General features: G+C 35.4%; 1 protein-coding gene across 1 annotated transcript; it reads right to left on the reverse strand.

Annotated features, from left to right (window-relative positions):
* Positions 1-8462: 8462 nt before the first annotated feature.
* Positions 8463-15752, reverse strand: LOC120774764. The gene is made up of 11 exons (XM_040104524.1): positions 14777-15752; positions 14474-14694; positions 14222-14403; positions 11751-11962; positions 11021-11300; positions 10773-10880; positions 9624-9786; positions 9306-9493; positions 9087-9238; positions 8695-9023; positions 8463-8632 (listed from the first exon to the last, which is right to left on the reverse strand). The coding sequence occupies exons 1-11, from the start codon at positions 15015-15017 to the stop codon at positions 8522-8524; spliced, it is 2187 nt and encodes a 728-aa protein (XP_039960458.1). The 5' UTR covers positions 15018-15752; the 3' UTR covers positions 8463-8521.
* Positions 15753-18191: the final 2439 nt, after the last annotated feature.

Below are 18191 nucleotides of genomic sequence, written 5' to 3' on the forward strand. Positions count from 1 at the left end.
TTAGCGGGTTCATCTTACGTGTGTGTACGACGTTTACGCATCTGTGGCTCTGTGTGTGTTTTACGTTTGCTTATTTATTTGGAAGTTAGCTCATTTCGGTGTTACCTTATTCATTTTTTTTTTTACCACCGCCTGCAGTTATGTAATATTTGGCGATGAATGAAATAAAAAAAATGAAGTGAAATAAACTAAACTATTTCTGCCCGTCCAGCAGTGCAATTTACTCCCTTTCGAGTTGGTATCTGGGAGAAGGCCGAGTTGCAGAGAAACATAAATACTTTATGTGTTTGCGCATAACATTTGTTATGGTTTCTGTTGGATTTGGTGAGCGCGCGCACGAATATTTGTTTTTGCAACACTTTATTATCTTCAAAATTAACAATGAACAAGTAAGAGAGGGCTAAGTTCGGGTGCAACAGACCATTTTGTACTCTTGCTACTTGCAAGAATCAAAGCCAGGGAAATACCTTAAGGTGCAAACCGTCACTCAGAGGTTAGGAATCCACGCAATTATATATACAGTTGAACTTCCCTATAAGAATGTTATGTACCGAATTTGGTTAGAAACGGTCGAGAAGGTCCTGAAATACATACATATGTATGTGGTTTTACTTAGTGGTGGGCGGTAATACGTCCGTCGTCCATTTTTTACACCGGCTCGAATAAAGCCTTCTCGTACCATCTTGGGCGTAAAATTTAGTGTCTCTGGCATGTTTCAGTGGCGACTTCAGTGGGAGGAAATGGGGAAACTTCCCCACTAAGGGCTAAATGGCTGATTAATAATTTAATACTCTGAAAAAATATTTAGTAACGGAAATATAATCCATAAATTTGTAATTTTATTTCAGAAACAGAATTAAAGAAAGACTCCATTTTTGAATATAATATGTTATGGTAAGATTCCACAGAAGCTACAAAGTGTAGCAATGTATGCAGTTTAAATTGTGAATAAACCCAATCAGATTCGTAACTAAAAGTGCTAAATTTGAAGAGACGGGGCTTGATAGATAACTTGAAATAGATGCTGCATTTAACTCCATCTGTAACATGTTCATTTGATGTAATTTCCGCGGTTTATCCTCCAAATTTTCGAAATTTGAAAAATTAGTAGCTGGAAAAATAAGGATACAGCGGGGAAAAGCAACGAAACTCAACACAACCGTGTGCAAATTTCAACTTATAATTGGGATTTTTTGAAAATGTGATATTTCTAACTCATTCACTCTGCGTGATTCTTCAGAAAGAATCGATCGATCTGGCAAAGGCATCAAATATGATGCATAGATACGCTGCTGGTAACGTTCCGAAATCGAAGACAAAAAGCTGTGGAACATTTTCAATCCGTTTATTCAGACACGAAGAAATGGCGACAGAACTGAAAGTTGACAAATAAAAACGAAGAATCTGCGACAGACAAACAAAATGCGTAAATTTCTGCGGGAGAACTTGCGAAGAATAATACGGGGTTTCAGTGTACATTCCTATGTTGGACACAATCAACGAAGATTTGAAGACGCTCTTTTCTAGAGTACTTTTGAATGGATTTCAACTGAGTTTGCGGCTTCCAGTAAAAGCATGTGCTTTGAAAACGAAAGAAATGGAAAATCTTATTGACTGCTTGATAGATAGATTCAAAGGTCTTTTGGATAATGACGGGGTCGTGTGATGTTTGAAGTTCAAAGATGAACTTGATTACTGGCAGTGCCATTGGAGGTAGAAGCAAAAGTCAGAAGGCAACAAGTTACCTGCATTGGAAACGTTAAATAACAGCGATGTAGACCTATACACCATAATTCTTAGTTTTTTTTCGCATATTCAGCACACTTTCTGTGACAAATGCGAGCTCTAAACGCTCTTTTTCGACATTTCGCCGCAAGAATACATGGCTGAGGACGAACATGCTTCAAGATAGATTGATCGGTCTAGCATGCGGCGCACGCTTCATGGCATTGAAGTCACTGCAGAAGAAGTTATCGAAAGATTCTTAAAACTTGGCCCACATCGTTTTGTTTGCAGTAAAGTATGTCACCCGCACGTCTACGATTTATAATGTGTTCTTCGATTTAGTAGGATTTGATATTAGAAGGTCGATTTGAAATTTTTCCACCATGATATTAACCTGTATAAAGACTACAATATTTAAGATAATAAACTTCAAGTTTCAAGTAAATGTTTATTTCGCCTCCCAAACACTATTTCTGAATCCGCACCTGCGTGTTTAGTGATTGATTTATCACGACTTCAGTAGTTTTTAACAGTACCGTTATATGGGAAGCGGGAGTTATCATCCGCTTTCATCAAGTTTTACACCGTTTGGTAATAGTTCTTATAAGAATTATCTTAAGCGAATTTGGCTACTGTAGCTATATGTACTTTAAATCTATTAGAAGACGGAACCACGCCCACTTTTTAAAAATTTTCCGCCCCTTGCAACTGAAATCCCCGCTGTGCCAAATTACAGTTCTTTATCTTATTTTAGTGCTCAGGATTTCCTTTAGTGTGGCATTGTGGGCATGGCAGTGGTCCGATTATGTCCTTGTACGAACTCCGCCTTACTTTTTTGCCAACAACTATGCCAAGTTTCATCACCCGCCAAGTTACAGCGTTCACGGACGGACAGACAGTCATCCAGATTTCAACTTTTTGGGCACCCTGTTCATTTATATACTATATCTATATCGTTTAGTGCTAGGTGATGCGTACAACGGTTAGGTGAACAAAACTATTATACTCTGTAGCCACATGTTGGAAGAGTATAAACACGCAGCGGCTCAGGCTAAAAATGGAATGCTTACTTTAAAAGTTTGCACATATTTCTGTATGTGTATGTACACATGTAGTTATATTGGTATGCAAATTATATGTCGAAATAAAATGGGAATAAAATTCAATGTAGAGAAAGGGCCACCGAAGATTCAAGCTAACAGTCGGCATATTTATATTTGTGAGGCCACAAATGTGTATTGATATAAATTTTTAATTACTTTATATAAATTAAGTATGCGTATCAAATGTTTGTACGTATGTGTGTGTATGCAAAGTGCGATATTCGCATGTGTTAAATATGTGTAAATTTTGATAGTCAACGGGCATTTCAAATATTTTTAGCTGGTTTGCTATTAATAAAATTGTTTATAAAAGAACCATAACTGTACTTTAAATAAATTTGGATGAATAAAATATTAATATTTAAAACGTATTATTACTTTGAAAACGTTTTCTAAGAGTAAAGGAAATAAATTGAGTTTTTCTCTTTCATCTTTTCTTAAACACTGGCTTCATTCGCGGCTTCGATCGCATTGAATATCCTGTATCAGACTACTTACTAAAACTTTTAACTATATACACACTACACCGCGCTGATCATCTTCCAGCTGGCAATTTTTATGATTCAGAGGATTCGGGTAATATTTTGTATTGCTAGATTTTAAAATTAAATTTAAAATTAAGAATCAAATCTGACAAAATACATTTTCTCACAATCCGTATATAGATATATATTATTTGCTTATACATATATTTTTTTTTAATAATAAGTATTCTATAGTCTTTTCGATATCACTAGGAATGTGTGTATAAAGTTTCAGGACGATCGGTTAAGTGGCTTCGAGGTGAAGCCATAGTAAACAAACTTACATTCCAATTTATAACATTAAGTACGGATAGTGTTTTTAGTACATACAAAATTGTTTGTATTGACTTTTTGAAACAGAATGGCGGCTACTGACCAATCCGCAGAACCTTCTTTTAAACGGAGACTCTACTGGTGACAATCAATTTCGCAAGTGGAGCTACATGTACTTTAATAAAACCCTGACCTTAATCTACTTTTATAAGATGTGTTCGTAAAGCACGAGCTTTACATAAATTTAAAAAAAGGGGCGTTGTTAAAAAAATCGAGGTTTGTTTAAATAAAGGTCTCGCAGGCAAAGGTGCATAAGTGCGGCATGGAAGGGAGAGAAGATATGGAATTGTTGTAAAAATTCAGAGGCAAAGCTTTTCATAGAAATGTATGAGGCACCTCCAGCTGTCGGATATCATCAATCCCCACGAATAGGTGGAGATGAACTGGCAAAGCTTTAAGCACCAATTGTTATTTGTATTACGTATGTAAATAACAATATACCAACAATGGTGTTGGCACGTAAGCACTCATGTACCGAGATACATATGTACAAGTATGTTAAAAATTGCGATTACGATCTGCGGTGAAAGTGTCAAATATTGCCGCGGAGAGCTGCGTTCCCCTTCTCCTGTAAGTTCATTTAGCATCTCGGAGGCCAAAGCAGACGCGCTAATAACATTCGCCACGAACAGAAAGGGCACTCACCGTTAGTGATGTGAGGCGAAGTTTTTTGACTATTTAAGGTATTTTTCCACCCTACTTATAGACAAACTATGGATAATATTACGAACTATATGAAAATCAACAACAAAAGTAAAATAATATTTTTTCGTGTATTGATATTGTATAGTCACTTTTCTTTCTCCTGCGTATTCAAAACAAAGTTGGAAAATATTTAAAAATTTTAAAAAGCAAGAAAATACGTTAACTTCGTTTGCACCAAAGCTATAATACCCTTCACAAATACAAAGGTTCCATGCAAGAATTTGATTTTGCTCAGTCAGTTTATATGAGAACATCGAATATATACAGCTGTTGACAACTAATTAGAAACGACACTTATTTTGAAGAAAATTATGTTATTTTCCAATAAATTACGTATTTATACTGTATTTTCACTTATTTTATTGAAACCTACGTTAAACTTAAATTCTAATAGTAAAAATTTTGTTTAAAATTAGTTTTTGATTTGAAGATTTTAACAAAAACATGTGGAATCAACGATTTGAGCGCGACAACTATCTATTTAGAAACGAAAATATTTAATCAACAAAAAAATTAGTATTTTGTTGGTTATCTCTTTTACTTTAATATTGCTTCACATCGATTCCGAATTTACGTTATAAGACTCTGACAGCACACCAATGGTGTAGCTTGTCATGCCGTTCTAATTTCATCATAAGGAACATCCATATTTGGAATATCATTGGTGTACATGGCTCTTTTAAGATCCCCACAGCTGCTCTATAGGGATTAAGTCTGGCCTGGACGATTCCCACTCAAAAAAATTGATAGAATTTTCATTAAAAATCTTTTGAGTCAGCTTTGAATTGTTATCTTCCTTAAAATTTTCCAAATTTTCCTCAGCCCATGGCAACATGACATTTTTTAGGATGTCGACGTATTTCTCCTTGTTTAAAAATCCATCAATCTTATTGAGTGGACCAACACCATTCCAGAAAAAAATCCCCACACCGTGATTGATCCTCCACCATACTCAACTATGCGTGGAACATAGCGAGGTTCAAATTCTTGATTTATTGGACGGCGAACATACCTTCGACCATCAGGACCTAAGAAATAATTTTTGTTGCATCGCTCCAAACGACATACTTTCGTTGATTTGTTGTTTTAGACCAATAAGAGTTGGCAAAGTGTAGGCGTCGTTTCTCGAATTTTAGTTAGAAGTGGGTTCCTGCGTGCTGCTCTGCCGTGACGTCCAGTTTTGACCAAACGATGGGCAATTGTACTCTTGGATATTTGGATATTGTATTCGTCTTGAATTGCATGTAGAATGTCAGTGGAACTATTTTTTGGGTCTCTTAGCGAGAGTGTATTAATTCTGCGGTCTATTTCTGTTGCTGTTTATCGGGTTTTTTCTTTACGTGCAATATTGAAAATAGTTTTAAAAATCTGTATGCGCTTATGGACATTCGAAAAACATTTTCTTGAGCATTTGACCTTTTTCGAAAATTCTTTGCACATCTTTCCAGACCGACAAAGGTCAAAACTGTAGCTGCGAAGGGTAGGTGCACAACTGCTGCGTTTCCTCATTAAAAACTTTAATAATACATTTTAAATCACAACTTTGAAACACTCCCTTACCAGAAATCAATAATATTAGTTATAAAAAATTAATACCCTGAGGAATTTTAATTCTTTAAACAACTGTTTCTAATCAGCTGTCGCACTTAATTCACCTTTTTTTTAGGAATATAAATGGTAAATCAAAAATTTGTATCATTATGCTCATCAGCCACCTACAAAAATGGGAGCGTTTCTAATTAGCTGTCAACAGCTGTACAATTGCTTGTATATAGCATCGGACAAAACATTTGCAACTAGAAAAGTCCTCGATTTCTTTCTCTTATGATGACCTTTTTTCTCTGAATTACTTTTTGTTTCTGGATTATTTTGTTTGTTTATTGCAATATTTTTTCTTTTTTCAGTTATATTTCAAAACACTTTAAATGTAAGTCAACCGCCGCGACGAAACAATTGCAACTCTGTTTGCTTAGCTATGTATATAACTGACGGAACTTCTCAAAAAGAGATTTCTATGAAATACAAAAATCACAAGTCTACAATCCCATGAACTAGATTAGGAACAAGACTGTCGCATCGTTAAGGCCGACCAAAAAAACTGACAGCGAAATTTTAGAAGAGGTAAAAAATTGTCCATTTAAAAGCTCTCCGTAATTGGTAAAGGATTGGGTTCTGGGGATGCCTTACTGCTTCTGGTTTCGGGCCGTTTCATCATATTAATAGTACTATGGATCGGTACGTCTATAGAGACTTTATGGAATCCGTAAGGCTGCCACATGCTGAATGGGAAATGGTATTTAAGTGGGGTCTTTCAGTAGGACAACGATCCGAAGCATACGACAAAGGTCCTACAATCATTGATTGAAATTGGGAAGTGGTCACTGCCTTTAAGATCGGAAAAAGTCTCCACTCGATTCTGCGAGGGTGAAAAAAGGGAGAGGTCTACATAGTTGAAAGTTGAATGGGTTAAGAAGTGGGTGGGAACGTAATTATTAAGTAATGTCAATTGGTAATCCCCAAAGTGGGTGCCAAGCATTGAAATCGCCAATCCACAAGAAAGGTTTGAGATACTGTTGATATATACTATATCTTAGGTCGGTTTCGTTAAAAGCTTGCTGAGGGGGAATGTATGTAATGACTACACAAATCGGATGGTTACTGTTTAGGATAAGTTGTTTGGCAATTTTGTTATTGCAATGTGAGTCTCTTGAATACATATTACATCAGGGATATTTGCTTTGATAAGTAATTGCAGCTCACGGTAGTTGTTCCAATTTCCGGATAGTTTTAATACCATTGATGTAACCGAGATGAATGCAGAAAGTGAGAATATGTATTCAGCTGCGTAGTGGTGTATGTGTTTGGTTATTCTAACATTTCGTTTTCTGGTGGGTTTTGCTGTTGAATATAAGCGAAAGCTTGCGAGAGAGTTGGGAGAGGTTGTTAATATGATTGAAGTTGTGAGCAGGAGTATGTTGAGCTTGACTAAGGAGATGGATTTATATTATAGTTTGTTTCTATTTCGTTGGGATCTGTCATTGAAAAATAGGAGAGGTGGAAGAATTATTGTGTTTGTTAGTATTTATTGCAGATTGAATGTTGTTATGTGTTTTTATTTCTGTATAAGATTTCTTGGGGGAGTTAGGGATGTTAGATTGTTAAGTTTACTAAAGCTCACCTACATTTTAAATTTAACACTTCGTCTGAAACATTTTCCAAGTATTGGGAAGAACTTCCACAAGTCTTAAATCTGTTTATAAATTACTTCTGCAAAGGTTAAAATCTATCATCGGTGAAGAGCAGTTGATTCCAACGACCTAGCTCGGTTTCAGAAACAAGTATTCAATACCAGAACAATTTCATAGAAAAAAATCTTGGAGGAAGAAAAGTGTGCTCAGCGGTATTCCTTAACGTTGCTTAGGCGCTCGACATGGTGTGGCCGATGCCTCATGCAAAAACTACAGTTATCTATTTCTTTTAAGTAGTGTGATATCCTAGATTCGTGTATCCACTTGGGATTTTTTTGTGCAAGTCTAGGGAAAGCATTTTCCGAAGGTAAATTATTAATTAAATTGAATTTAACGAGAAATTGTCAAAAATGGAGTGGCTAATTGGGCGACCAAGCACATAATTTAAGGTTCAATTTGAGGTGCCATACCTTAACGCCATACCCACACCCACAATTCAATTGATAGCTATGGTTATGGTTATATCCGTGGCGTTATGGTAGGGAACCACTAATTGGAAACAGTGTTGCCCGTGTTAAGTTGGTTCGATCAGCTCTTCTATGTGGTTATGGTTATAACACCTATAATTGAACCTTAAGTTGGTAGATAGAATACCAAGAAATTACGACTTTCTTTGTTAATTTAATTTTGTAAGCTAGAGATTAAAATCAAACTGCTCGTTAGTTTTATAAAACTAGTTGCAGTGCTATCCAACATTGTTGTCGTTTCAAAAACTTTTGTAAACAAATTATATTGCTCATTGTATGCAATACTCTTTTGCAAGAGTGTCTAAAATAAATGTCGCCCGTACTTGGCCATTTTTAATTTTTTTATTTTTTCCGGATTTTTCAACTGCTTAGTCCTTATACATACATACATGTTTGTATCTATTTGTTAATGTTTGTTATTTTAGAACTGCTTCCTGTAGAAGTGCAGAAAGAGGTCCATCGAACAGAACGTGAAGAAGAAGTGCGCTCAAGTATATTACCAGCAAGCACCCCACAAAAATTGAAAACTGTAAATTTGTTGTGTTGTTAAATGTGATGAAGGCATTGAAGATTTAATTTTCCAACTCACCGTTTGTCCGACGGAATTGTAGATGGGCGTGTCAGCTGTGAACACCAGCAGCCGAATTATAATCGGACCCACAAGTAGACAAACCGGTGACAATCGTTCCAAAACATATAAAAATTTCCCTTCAAGCAGAAAACTAAGCGGTCTCCAAGTTTGATAGTTTTCAGCTGTCAGAGTTGTCCAGAGCAGCATCAGAGACCACATCGCATGCGAAATAGTGAAGAGTGTTGCCTGGCACCAGCGTCCATACGCCACATGAGGCAGGAGTTTCTCGTAACCGTATTTGTAGCCAAATACAAATAAGCCCGCCATTAGCAAATACGCAAGCCAACCTTTCGGATATCATTTTGAGATTGAGTGCGAGCAGAAACTCCACAAAATTCATGCAAAATTACCACAAATCAGCACCACCAAATTCATTTTCAAGCTGGATTGCGTCCGCTGCAGAATGTATCCAACACATATACCCATTATATACGGAGAAATGCGAAGGCAAATGTTGTCGTAGACCAAATTGAATTCGGCTAGTTCCTTTTGCATAAATGTGCTGTGGTAAAGGCGGAAGAAAATGATTCAACGGGCTATTAAAAACTCCCTGTTATTGTGCATCATACCCTAACGAAAATTCCGCGTTGGGGATGGGATCCGATTCCCATACTACCGAAGCAAATATGGATATCATAAAGGTAGCCACGCCAATTATTGTAGCATACGCCGAGTGGATTTCGGCGAGGAGGAGAACCAAGGAGGCCACGATAAAGAACAGCATTTCCAGCGAAAGAAACCAGGTCCAAGGCATGCACTAGGAGGAGAAGTTGTAAAGAATTAAGATGAAATAAATTGGAATTAAGATGGAATATTAGTTTCCATGAGTGGCTATATCGGTGCTAATACTTAGAAGTGAAATCAAGCAAGAAAGAATTTGTTCTCACCCGTTGCTCCAGCGCATAGAAGGTGTCCACATACAACACGTTGCTTAATTTCTTATTGCATGTTTTGTAGTCTAGTGAAGGAATTTCTAGGGCAATGTTGTTGTAAAAATGTTTATCGAGCAGATGCTCAGCGAAGGTGCAAAACGCAAATGATGGAGTTACGCTGGAATATAAAAATACGTAAATATTTATAACAGAGATTCTGTAAAATTCTAAGGCGAACGTGGAAAATCTTTTACATTTTGCGTTCTATGATATTTGCTTAACGAAGTCATCAACCAGGCTCCACCATGCATGGCGACATCTAGTGTCAAAATAATAACGTAGCATCAAAGCAGAGAACGTATTTATGACAGAGAACGTTTAAAAATTTATAAATATTATAAACAGAGAACGTTTAAAAATTTATAAATATTATAAACGTTCTCTGTTTAAGATGTACGTTCTCTGTTTATGATATACGTTCTCTGTCTGCGACATACGTTCTCTGCTTATTTTATACGTTCTCTGATAAAAGTTTATTTATTGTCCATGTCAAGCTAGGACGATGGGCGTGGCACCGCCCTCATTTAAGTGAAAACTCATATTCCGGGACCTGCTCGCCCGATTTCAACCGAATTCGGTAGGTGATATTTTCCTAACTTTTTGAAATTCCATCTGATTCTTTCACATTTCCAGTATATAAATTAAAATCCAGTGAATATCAGGTTGGAACTTTGCGCGAATATTGCCATTACGATACGCCACTTGATGCACAAAAATTGTCAATGTCGGAATACAAATATTCAAGCCCCCACATCCCGAGTATGTAGACCCTCGGTCAATCTGTGATATGTATTATAGAAATTCGGAGAGAAACTTTTTGTGATTCCCGTAGTCCCTATTCCCTTATATAAAGATTTCCAAAACTTCCGTGTGCCAAAAAAAGATAAAGTCATGGTCAATACTATCTCCTATATACCTAATGTAAGATCTTCAAACTCACGCAAAATTAACTGAACGTACATATCATAATATTGGAAATACTATTTAGGTAATGCCGAAACTATGTGAAATTGGTCTACGAATTATCTGTTATTCTATCAAGCCTTACGCCCAATATGTCGGCAATTGTATGAGTTATTTATATAAAATTGCTAAAATACTTACGAAAGAGCTTTCTGCAAAGTTAGCTTTAAAACAAAAAACATTTGCTGCGAGACCTGATACTTTTCGCTGGGGAATTTTTGTAAAAATTCAGCCGCCAATTTGGAACCACTGTTGAATAAAAGAGATAATTTTAATATTTTCAGACGGTTTTAACAAGATAATGGTGTACAGGTGAAATGAACTGCGAATTTAATTATAGAATTTGAAATTAATGCTTCCACAGGGACCCTTGACTCAAATAACTCAACTTTACAAAGAAATAGATGTCAATCAGAAAGCTGGCGTACTGCAGCGCGGGAACGGTTTGTGATTCTCTTCCACTCCTTGGTTCCATGTTGCTCGAAAGAGTTTTGATTTGTGTGTCCAAGTACTCGTAAATAATGAGTAAAGTAAAGACCACATAGAGAAGTGTCTGCGGTGTTATCTCACCAACGAAAGCGTTATAAAGGACATTATCGGGCGAAATGGCATTCAGTATCTCGTCCAATTTGTACGAGCGTCGCTTGCTCGAGATTTGCGGCATGTTTACTGCGGAAGATTTTTAAAATGAAGTATAACAGTTTAATCAGCAAATGTAAGACATGTTAATTAGATGAAGATGAATTAGATGAAAATATTTAGAAAAATAAAAAAGTTATTTACAATAAAATCACTGAATCTCTGATAAGTTTTGAACAAATTTTGCTAATGTACTTATTCACATACTTATAAACGTAATGAATAAGAAATTTGTTCGTGTTCGTAGGTTCAAGAATGATGTTAGCGCCATGTTTCAAAAGAAACCACCTTTTATTTCATGTCACCACGAATCGACTTCAATCATATGCCTGCATTCCAAAAACGGATGTCGTCGGAAGTATCTCTCTTCAATTAAGAGAGAGGCCTTATTATTCTTGAATAAGCCCAATTATACTATGTAAATTGACACGGGGCTTCGAACACGGAGGCAAATAGTATACAGTGTGTGCATGAACTTACCTCCGAATTTTACGTCCACAGTTCCGGTGTTGGTTGTAGTTTTGCGAGCAAATCGTTTCATATTTCTCAAAAGAGAGTTTTTGTAATCTACCACAAACCCGAAATTATTTCCAAAGGGATCAGTGTTAGAGTCGGAGTTACTGATGATTGAGTGATAGCTGCGCATAACAAAGAACAAGGCATAAACGAAGAAAGAACTGCAGACAAATGTTCTGAAATTATAAATATACTATATATGTATGTACATAAATGCATAAACATAGGCACGAGCGCTTGGCAGATAAGTACATACATGTGTATCTATATATATGTGTGCATGACCAAATAGTCAATATATAAGTTTGAAAGTGATGGAGGCCATTTCATAAAAGAAATCTCATATTCCAAAAGTTTAAAATATTTTTTTAAAAACATTATATTTAACAAGCAAGAAAGGGCTAAGTACGGATGCAACTGAACATTTTGTATTCTTCGATTACGTCCATCTATGAACTCGTTCTTTTTTTACTTAGGAACGCGCGTACCAAGTTTCAACAAAATATCTAAATTTTTGCTCAAGTTACAGCTTGCACGGGCGGACAGACAGACAGTCACCCGGACTTCAACTCTTCTCGTCATCCTTATCATTTATATATGTATATACATATATATATACTATATATATAAATATATAAATAATCCTATATCTATCTCGATTAGTTTTAGGCGATACGTACAAGCGTTAGGTGAACAAAACTCTTTGTAGCACCATGTTACAAGAGTTAAAAATACAATAAACTAGTAAGACAGGGCCAAAGGAACGAAATTCATTATATTAAGAACAAGAGGCTTAGGCCAAGGTCTACACAAATTCCATTCCAATTCAGCGCTAAACTAAATAATTAAAAGAAAAGTGAAATGCACGGGCTATATGCAATAATTTTGACATTGCTCAGGTATACTCGAGAACACTTTTTATAGCAATTTGGAATTAAAACTTGTTAGAATAACGAAAATCATTCATTCATCGTATATGGGAGTTGCATAGTGTTGTCATTAAGGTACCTCACTTGCAATCATCAATCACATAAAGTAAAATTACATGGAATTTCCATTTTTCTTGAGATAACTCACATATTGGCTGATATAAGCAGTATAAACTCACCCGGAAGTTTGAAAATCTTTTTATTAGGTATATGGTGGCTAAGGGAAGTATTAATCCGATTCAACCCATTTTTGACACACAGACCTACTATCATCAGCAAAGCATTCTCTCTGAATTTCTATTACATAGACCGATATTTTCGGTAAAAAGTCAAGTATAGGTACTGGTGTACGTGTATTCGATACCTAGGCGTTTGAACAGTTTTGTTTCGATGTTGCTCATTTTTGGTCATAAGGTGGCCTATTCGTATAAAATTTTATCTCTTTTTATACTCTTGCAACATGTTGCTACAGTGACACTTGGACAATTTAGAATAGTGTTTATTACCTTAAGTTAGTCGGAAACTTTGATATACATATGCATATATATTGTATGTGAGCTTTCTCCTACTTTTAGAGATTTAAAAGTTTTCCATACTACCTTTTTTTAATGTAGGGTTTTTTTTTTAATAGTAGTGCTTTTCCGAAGTGTTGGTCAATATGAATAATGACCGTTAATCAATGCAAACCAATAACATTTTCTAAGCTAGTTCAAATAGTGGCGTATTGGAAAAAACCGAATTTACATACGTAATAAAAAAATAAAATCCTGCAGGAGTTCAATGCGAAGGCTTCCATGCGCCTCAAATCTGATCTCGAAAGTCCATAACAATGAAGGAGTTTGGACGTTCCTTTCTTGTTATGTTTTACTGGTTAAAATAGTTGTATTTTTTTTAGAGAAATATTACAGATAAAGTTAGATAGAAGGTAAATTCGTTACTAAGGTTTGTCAGGACGACCAAACACATAGTTAAATTAAGTTATTTCTAGTATAAGATAAAACTATTGAAAATGTATCCATTAATGAGAAAATTCAAAGGGAGACATACCTGGTGGTTATAACTGGAGAGAAGCATCGTATTTCTGATATTGTTATTTCTGATAATTTCTAATAACCCGAAATTGTGTATTTTATACTTTAAATGTATTTTAGTTGGCCCGATCACACACCACTTTAAATGTACTTTATATCACGAGAAATCATTTTGTCCATTTTCTTTAAGATTTAAACTTTTTTTAAATACAAGTAGAACGGATGGTAACCACTTTCGACATAACAGTTATATATTTTCATCCCTTTATAATATCAATAAACCCAGAACTAATTCTAGGACTTTCGTTGTCCGAACAGACAGACATCATGAAATCAATTCGCATTCATACTTAATGCTCGATATTCTTACAAAGTGAAGATAACTGCTATATTCATTGTAATATATTGTACAAAATTAATTTTGTATTAACTTATTAAAATTATTAACTTGACATATTTCTATATTTATACTTACATCAAAATATAAGAATCCGTGTCGTTTCGAATACTGTAGACATCGCTGAGAACCCGATGCCACAGATAAGTACTATTCCTTACAACATGATTGCTTTGAAAGAGGTAGACATCAAGGATCTGCTGCAAGTCCTCGGCAACACATGAGGATGGAAAACAAATGAGCTGTTCTATTTTCTCAAACTATGTTAAGAATTGAGTACGAAAAACTTTCTGATGAAAACAATTTCAATATATTATTCAAACTTTTCACCTTGAAACCACCTTCATAAACAATCTCCAGTAAGTAATGACCCACAATGACTTGTACGGCAAATGGTACGATAGTTTCATTGGCAAGAAAGCTCCACGACGTGTATTGCACCTGGTCCTTGTACTGATGCAGCAAGGACCGACATATGTTCGGATTGTGGATCCGCACATTTGCTGCACCGCCCAATGCCCCACCCCCATAGTAAGACGTAGCATCATACACTTCAATGAGCATTTGCACAAAAGGAATTATAGTTATTGATATTAATCGATAGAAATCACGGTCACGTTGCCGACAACTCACACTTCACAGCCCAAAGAGAGCCACGTCGAAGTCCCTCCAAAAAGTTATACATGTCTCGTATGCAGTTCTCACTTATGTTCCAGCCTTTATCGTTGAATTCAAAAAACCGCAATGTTGCATACGGACTGAAGCCTTCAAATATGTAATTGACACTAGTAACAACTGTGGCGCTCACATGACCCGATTCATACATTAATAACAGAAGACAAGAGCAAACTCCAACTGACGCTGACCACTTCATTTTGCCCTTTTGAGAAAATTCTGAATAAATTATAAAAATTTATCTTTGACGACCAGTAAATTTTGAAATTAACGGTGGATACACTCTGTAAGCTTATAATTTCTCAACTGAAGGCAAAGCCACGTTCGATTTCTTCATACCCGTTGCCGTAGCACTTCTGTGACTGAGCGTCTTCAATGCAATGATTATGTGCATTGAAATTTTCGTGTGTGTTCGCCAATACGCACGCCGCTGCAAATGTGGAGTACATTAACACTGCTCTGAACTCTGGGTGAAATGGAAAGTTAAAGATGATGATGTTACTTTTACGGCTTTTAGTTTCATTCATCAATAACCGACACTTCAGATATTCCAAAGAGGTTCACTCGCCAGGCACAAAAACACATTGTCTTACTAATATTATATTAACAATTGGAATCTACAAGTCTACGGATCCGCTGTCGTGGGAAAGGATTTTAACTATAGGGTAGGTATCCCGACTTTTCTTCTGGGTGTTACAAACTTCGAGCAAACTTATACGGTTCAGGGTATAATTAGATTAAGATAGAAAAATAGTAATGAGATATCTTTATCTTAAACTATTAAGTCAACCACAGGGGCAAAAATTAAAAAAAAAAAAAATAGGTCTACTATGCTCAGCCGAAGATTCGACCATCTATTCTCTTTTAAGCGTTACTTTCTACTAAGATTTTTTTGTATGCTTTAAGCATGAATGAAAATTTATACATAAATATATTCCATCTATATTAAACTGGTTTATATCTGACCACAGAACCTGAAAATGTTGAACATATGTAATATATTGTATGTAATTTGAAGTAGTGAAGCGTAATCAATAAGACACTCAATTTCGAATTTTTTGATGATACGTTATTTTGCATTTCAGGTGACGATATATTCCATCTATATTCCTCGTATTGAAGTAATGCCAGTTATAATTTTAATATACAGTGTAGGAAAAAGAAATAGAAACACGTTGGTTACATCTGAATGAAAGTACTATTTTTAGATTTTTTAATGACAATCATATATATGAAATTTAAGTTGTTTCGCTTGAAAAAAGTAATAATGAAATAACGCTTAAAACTAAGAAACACTGATTTTTTTCAAATTATCTTACTGAAAGACTTAATTTGTTAATAACACTGTTAAGCATAGTTTTTGTCACACGAACCTTCCGATGATTTTTGTTTATGTTGATGTACCCTTATTTGACATATGTTATAATTTTGTTTCAATCAAGTTCAGTTTTTTTTTTTTTTAAATTTCAAAAGGCATTGCAATCAAGTCCAAACACAATACCCAGTATCCAAGCCATCGTTTACAACAGTGGATTTGTATTCAAGCTCGATCTGAGGGATCTGATAAAAAAAAGTTGCAGTTTATATCGTGCTAGTGCTATATCTGATCTGAAGAGAAATTACTCAAATTCAGGGAAATAAAAATTAAAGAGGGAATATCCTAAAAAAGGATAAGAGCTTTGAAGAATATGTTTTTATTTAACAAGAAATCTCACATGTAACTTTTTCATCACATAAAATTTATTGTTTAATATTTATAAAATTATAAACATAACTTTGGTACAAAAATGTAGCTCTTGCTATACATTGCTTTATGCACCTCGAAATATTTTATTACTTCTCGTAATTACGAATTGCGAGACATGAAGTGTACAACTAACTTCTTTCGAAAGAACTTATGAACTTTTATATACTAAAAATATGTTACTGCATGCTATTAGCAAAAGCAAAAGCGAGATGAGTGGGTATGTGCTGGAACTCATATTTTCGAATTTTTCCCCAACGGATGTACCCATTTAGGAAACCATAAATTGGTTAACGATCAAAAGATTTTTTTAAAAAATGACATGAGATTAGTTATTGTTATCATTCTTACTAGCATTTTTTTTGTTTTTCAGTTTTTTCGGTGCTAAAATGCCATGTCTTTGTCGAGTTTGGTTGATGAGACAGTTTACTAATTAATAAGTGATCCATTTTGCGGTTCCCTACTTTTTTAAAGAAAAAACACAGAAAATTCAAATTTAATAGGGAATGTTTATTATCAATCAAAATAGTATTCTTTGTCATTTATGTTTTGAAGTTTATCTCTTTCAAATGTTGGCCGTGGCTACGTCTCAGATGGTCCATCCGTCAAAATGTGAAATTATCTGGTCACCGAAGTGTTCTCGCAATAAAGCCATTGACTGGTGTGATGTGTGTGAAGTGGCTCCCTCTTGTTGAAACCAATAGCCGCCGAGATCACGAGTTTCAATTTCAGGCATCAAATAGTCGATTGTCACCGGCATCGTTTTTGAAGAAATGCGGACCGATGATTCCACCAGCCTACAAACCACACCAATCCGTTGTTTTTTCTGAAAAGGCAGTAATTTTGCTTGTTCACATAAAAGTTTGAACTTTTGAAGAGCCCATAGATCGCAGCGATGTCACTACTTGAGAAATTCGAGTGGCTTCTGTTCTTGCACAAGCTGTATTTTGTTCGCTTTTTAATTAAGATTTCGACGCAAAATGCGCCAAGTTGTTCTATACGTCAGTCCGAATTGCTGCGAACGGCGCCGAATCGACTCTCCACGATGTTCGTGTACACTCACAGCTACAACTGCTATATTTTCTTCACTGCGTGCCGGACGTACATAGTCTATTCGGTTGAATATTATTCAATAGTGAATGCTGGGTCTCAAGGTGGGTGATAGTGTTGTGTAAGTAGGCCGATTATGTTGACCATACGTCATAAGTTGAGCGATGCGCGCGAAACACATTCTTTACAGAACGTGAATTTTCGTAATAAAGTTGAACGTTGTTCAGGCTTAAGTCTTTTCATGATAAAATGCCAAACAATTCTGAAAAAATTTAACATGTCGCTTGACACGACTCACGCGAGATCTGTTCGTTAAAGGGCTATCAAAAAAAGTACCTCTACTTGGTCTACTCCTTATAAGCTCTGTTTATGGTATTAGTTTACCAAATGCTGTAGAATACAAACTTACAGACCCTATTTCTGGTATGCCTTACATAAAATTGTAGTTTAATGTGTTTTTCCCATCAAAGTGGCCAAATAATAACGGTTAAAATGTAATTTTATTGATTTTTTTATTTTATTTATTTTTTATTTTATTCAACACTGAAATAAAGGAATTTTTCTTGTATAATGGAATTT

Source organism: Bactrocera tryoni, chromosome 4 (assembly GCF_016617805.1).
Source record: "Bactrocera tryoni isolate S06 chromosome 4, CSIRO_BtryS06_freeze2, whole genome shotgun sequence".
In the NCBI taxonomy this organism is placed as follows: Eukaryota; Metazoa; Arthropoda; class Insecta; order Diptera; family Tephritidae; genus Bactrocera; species Bactrocera tryoni.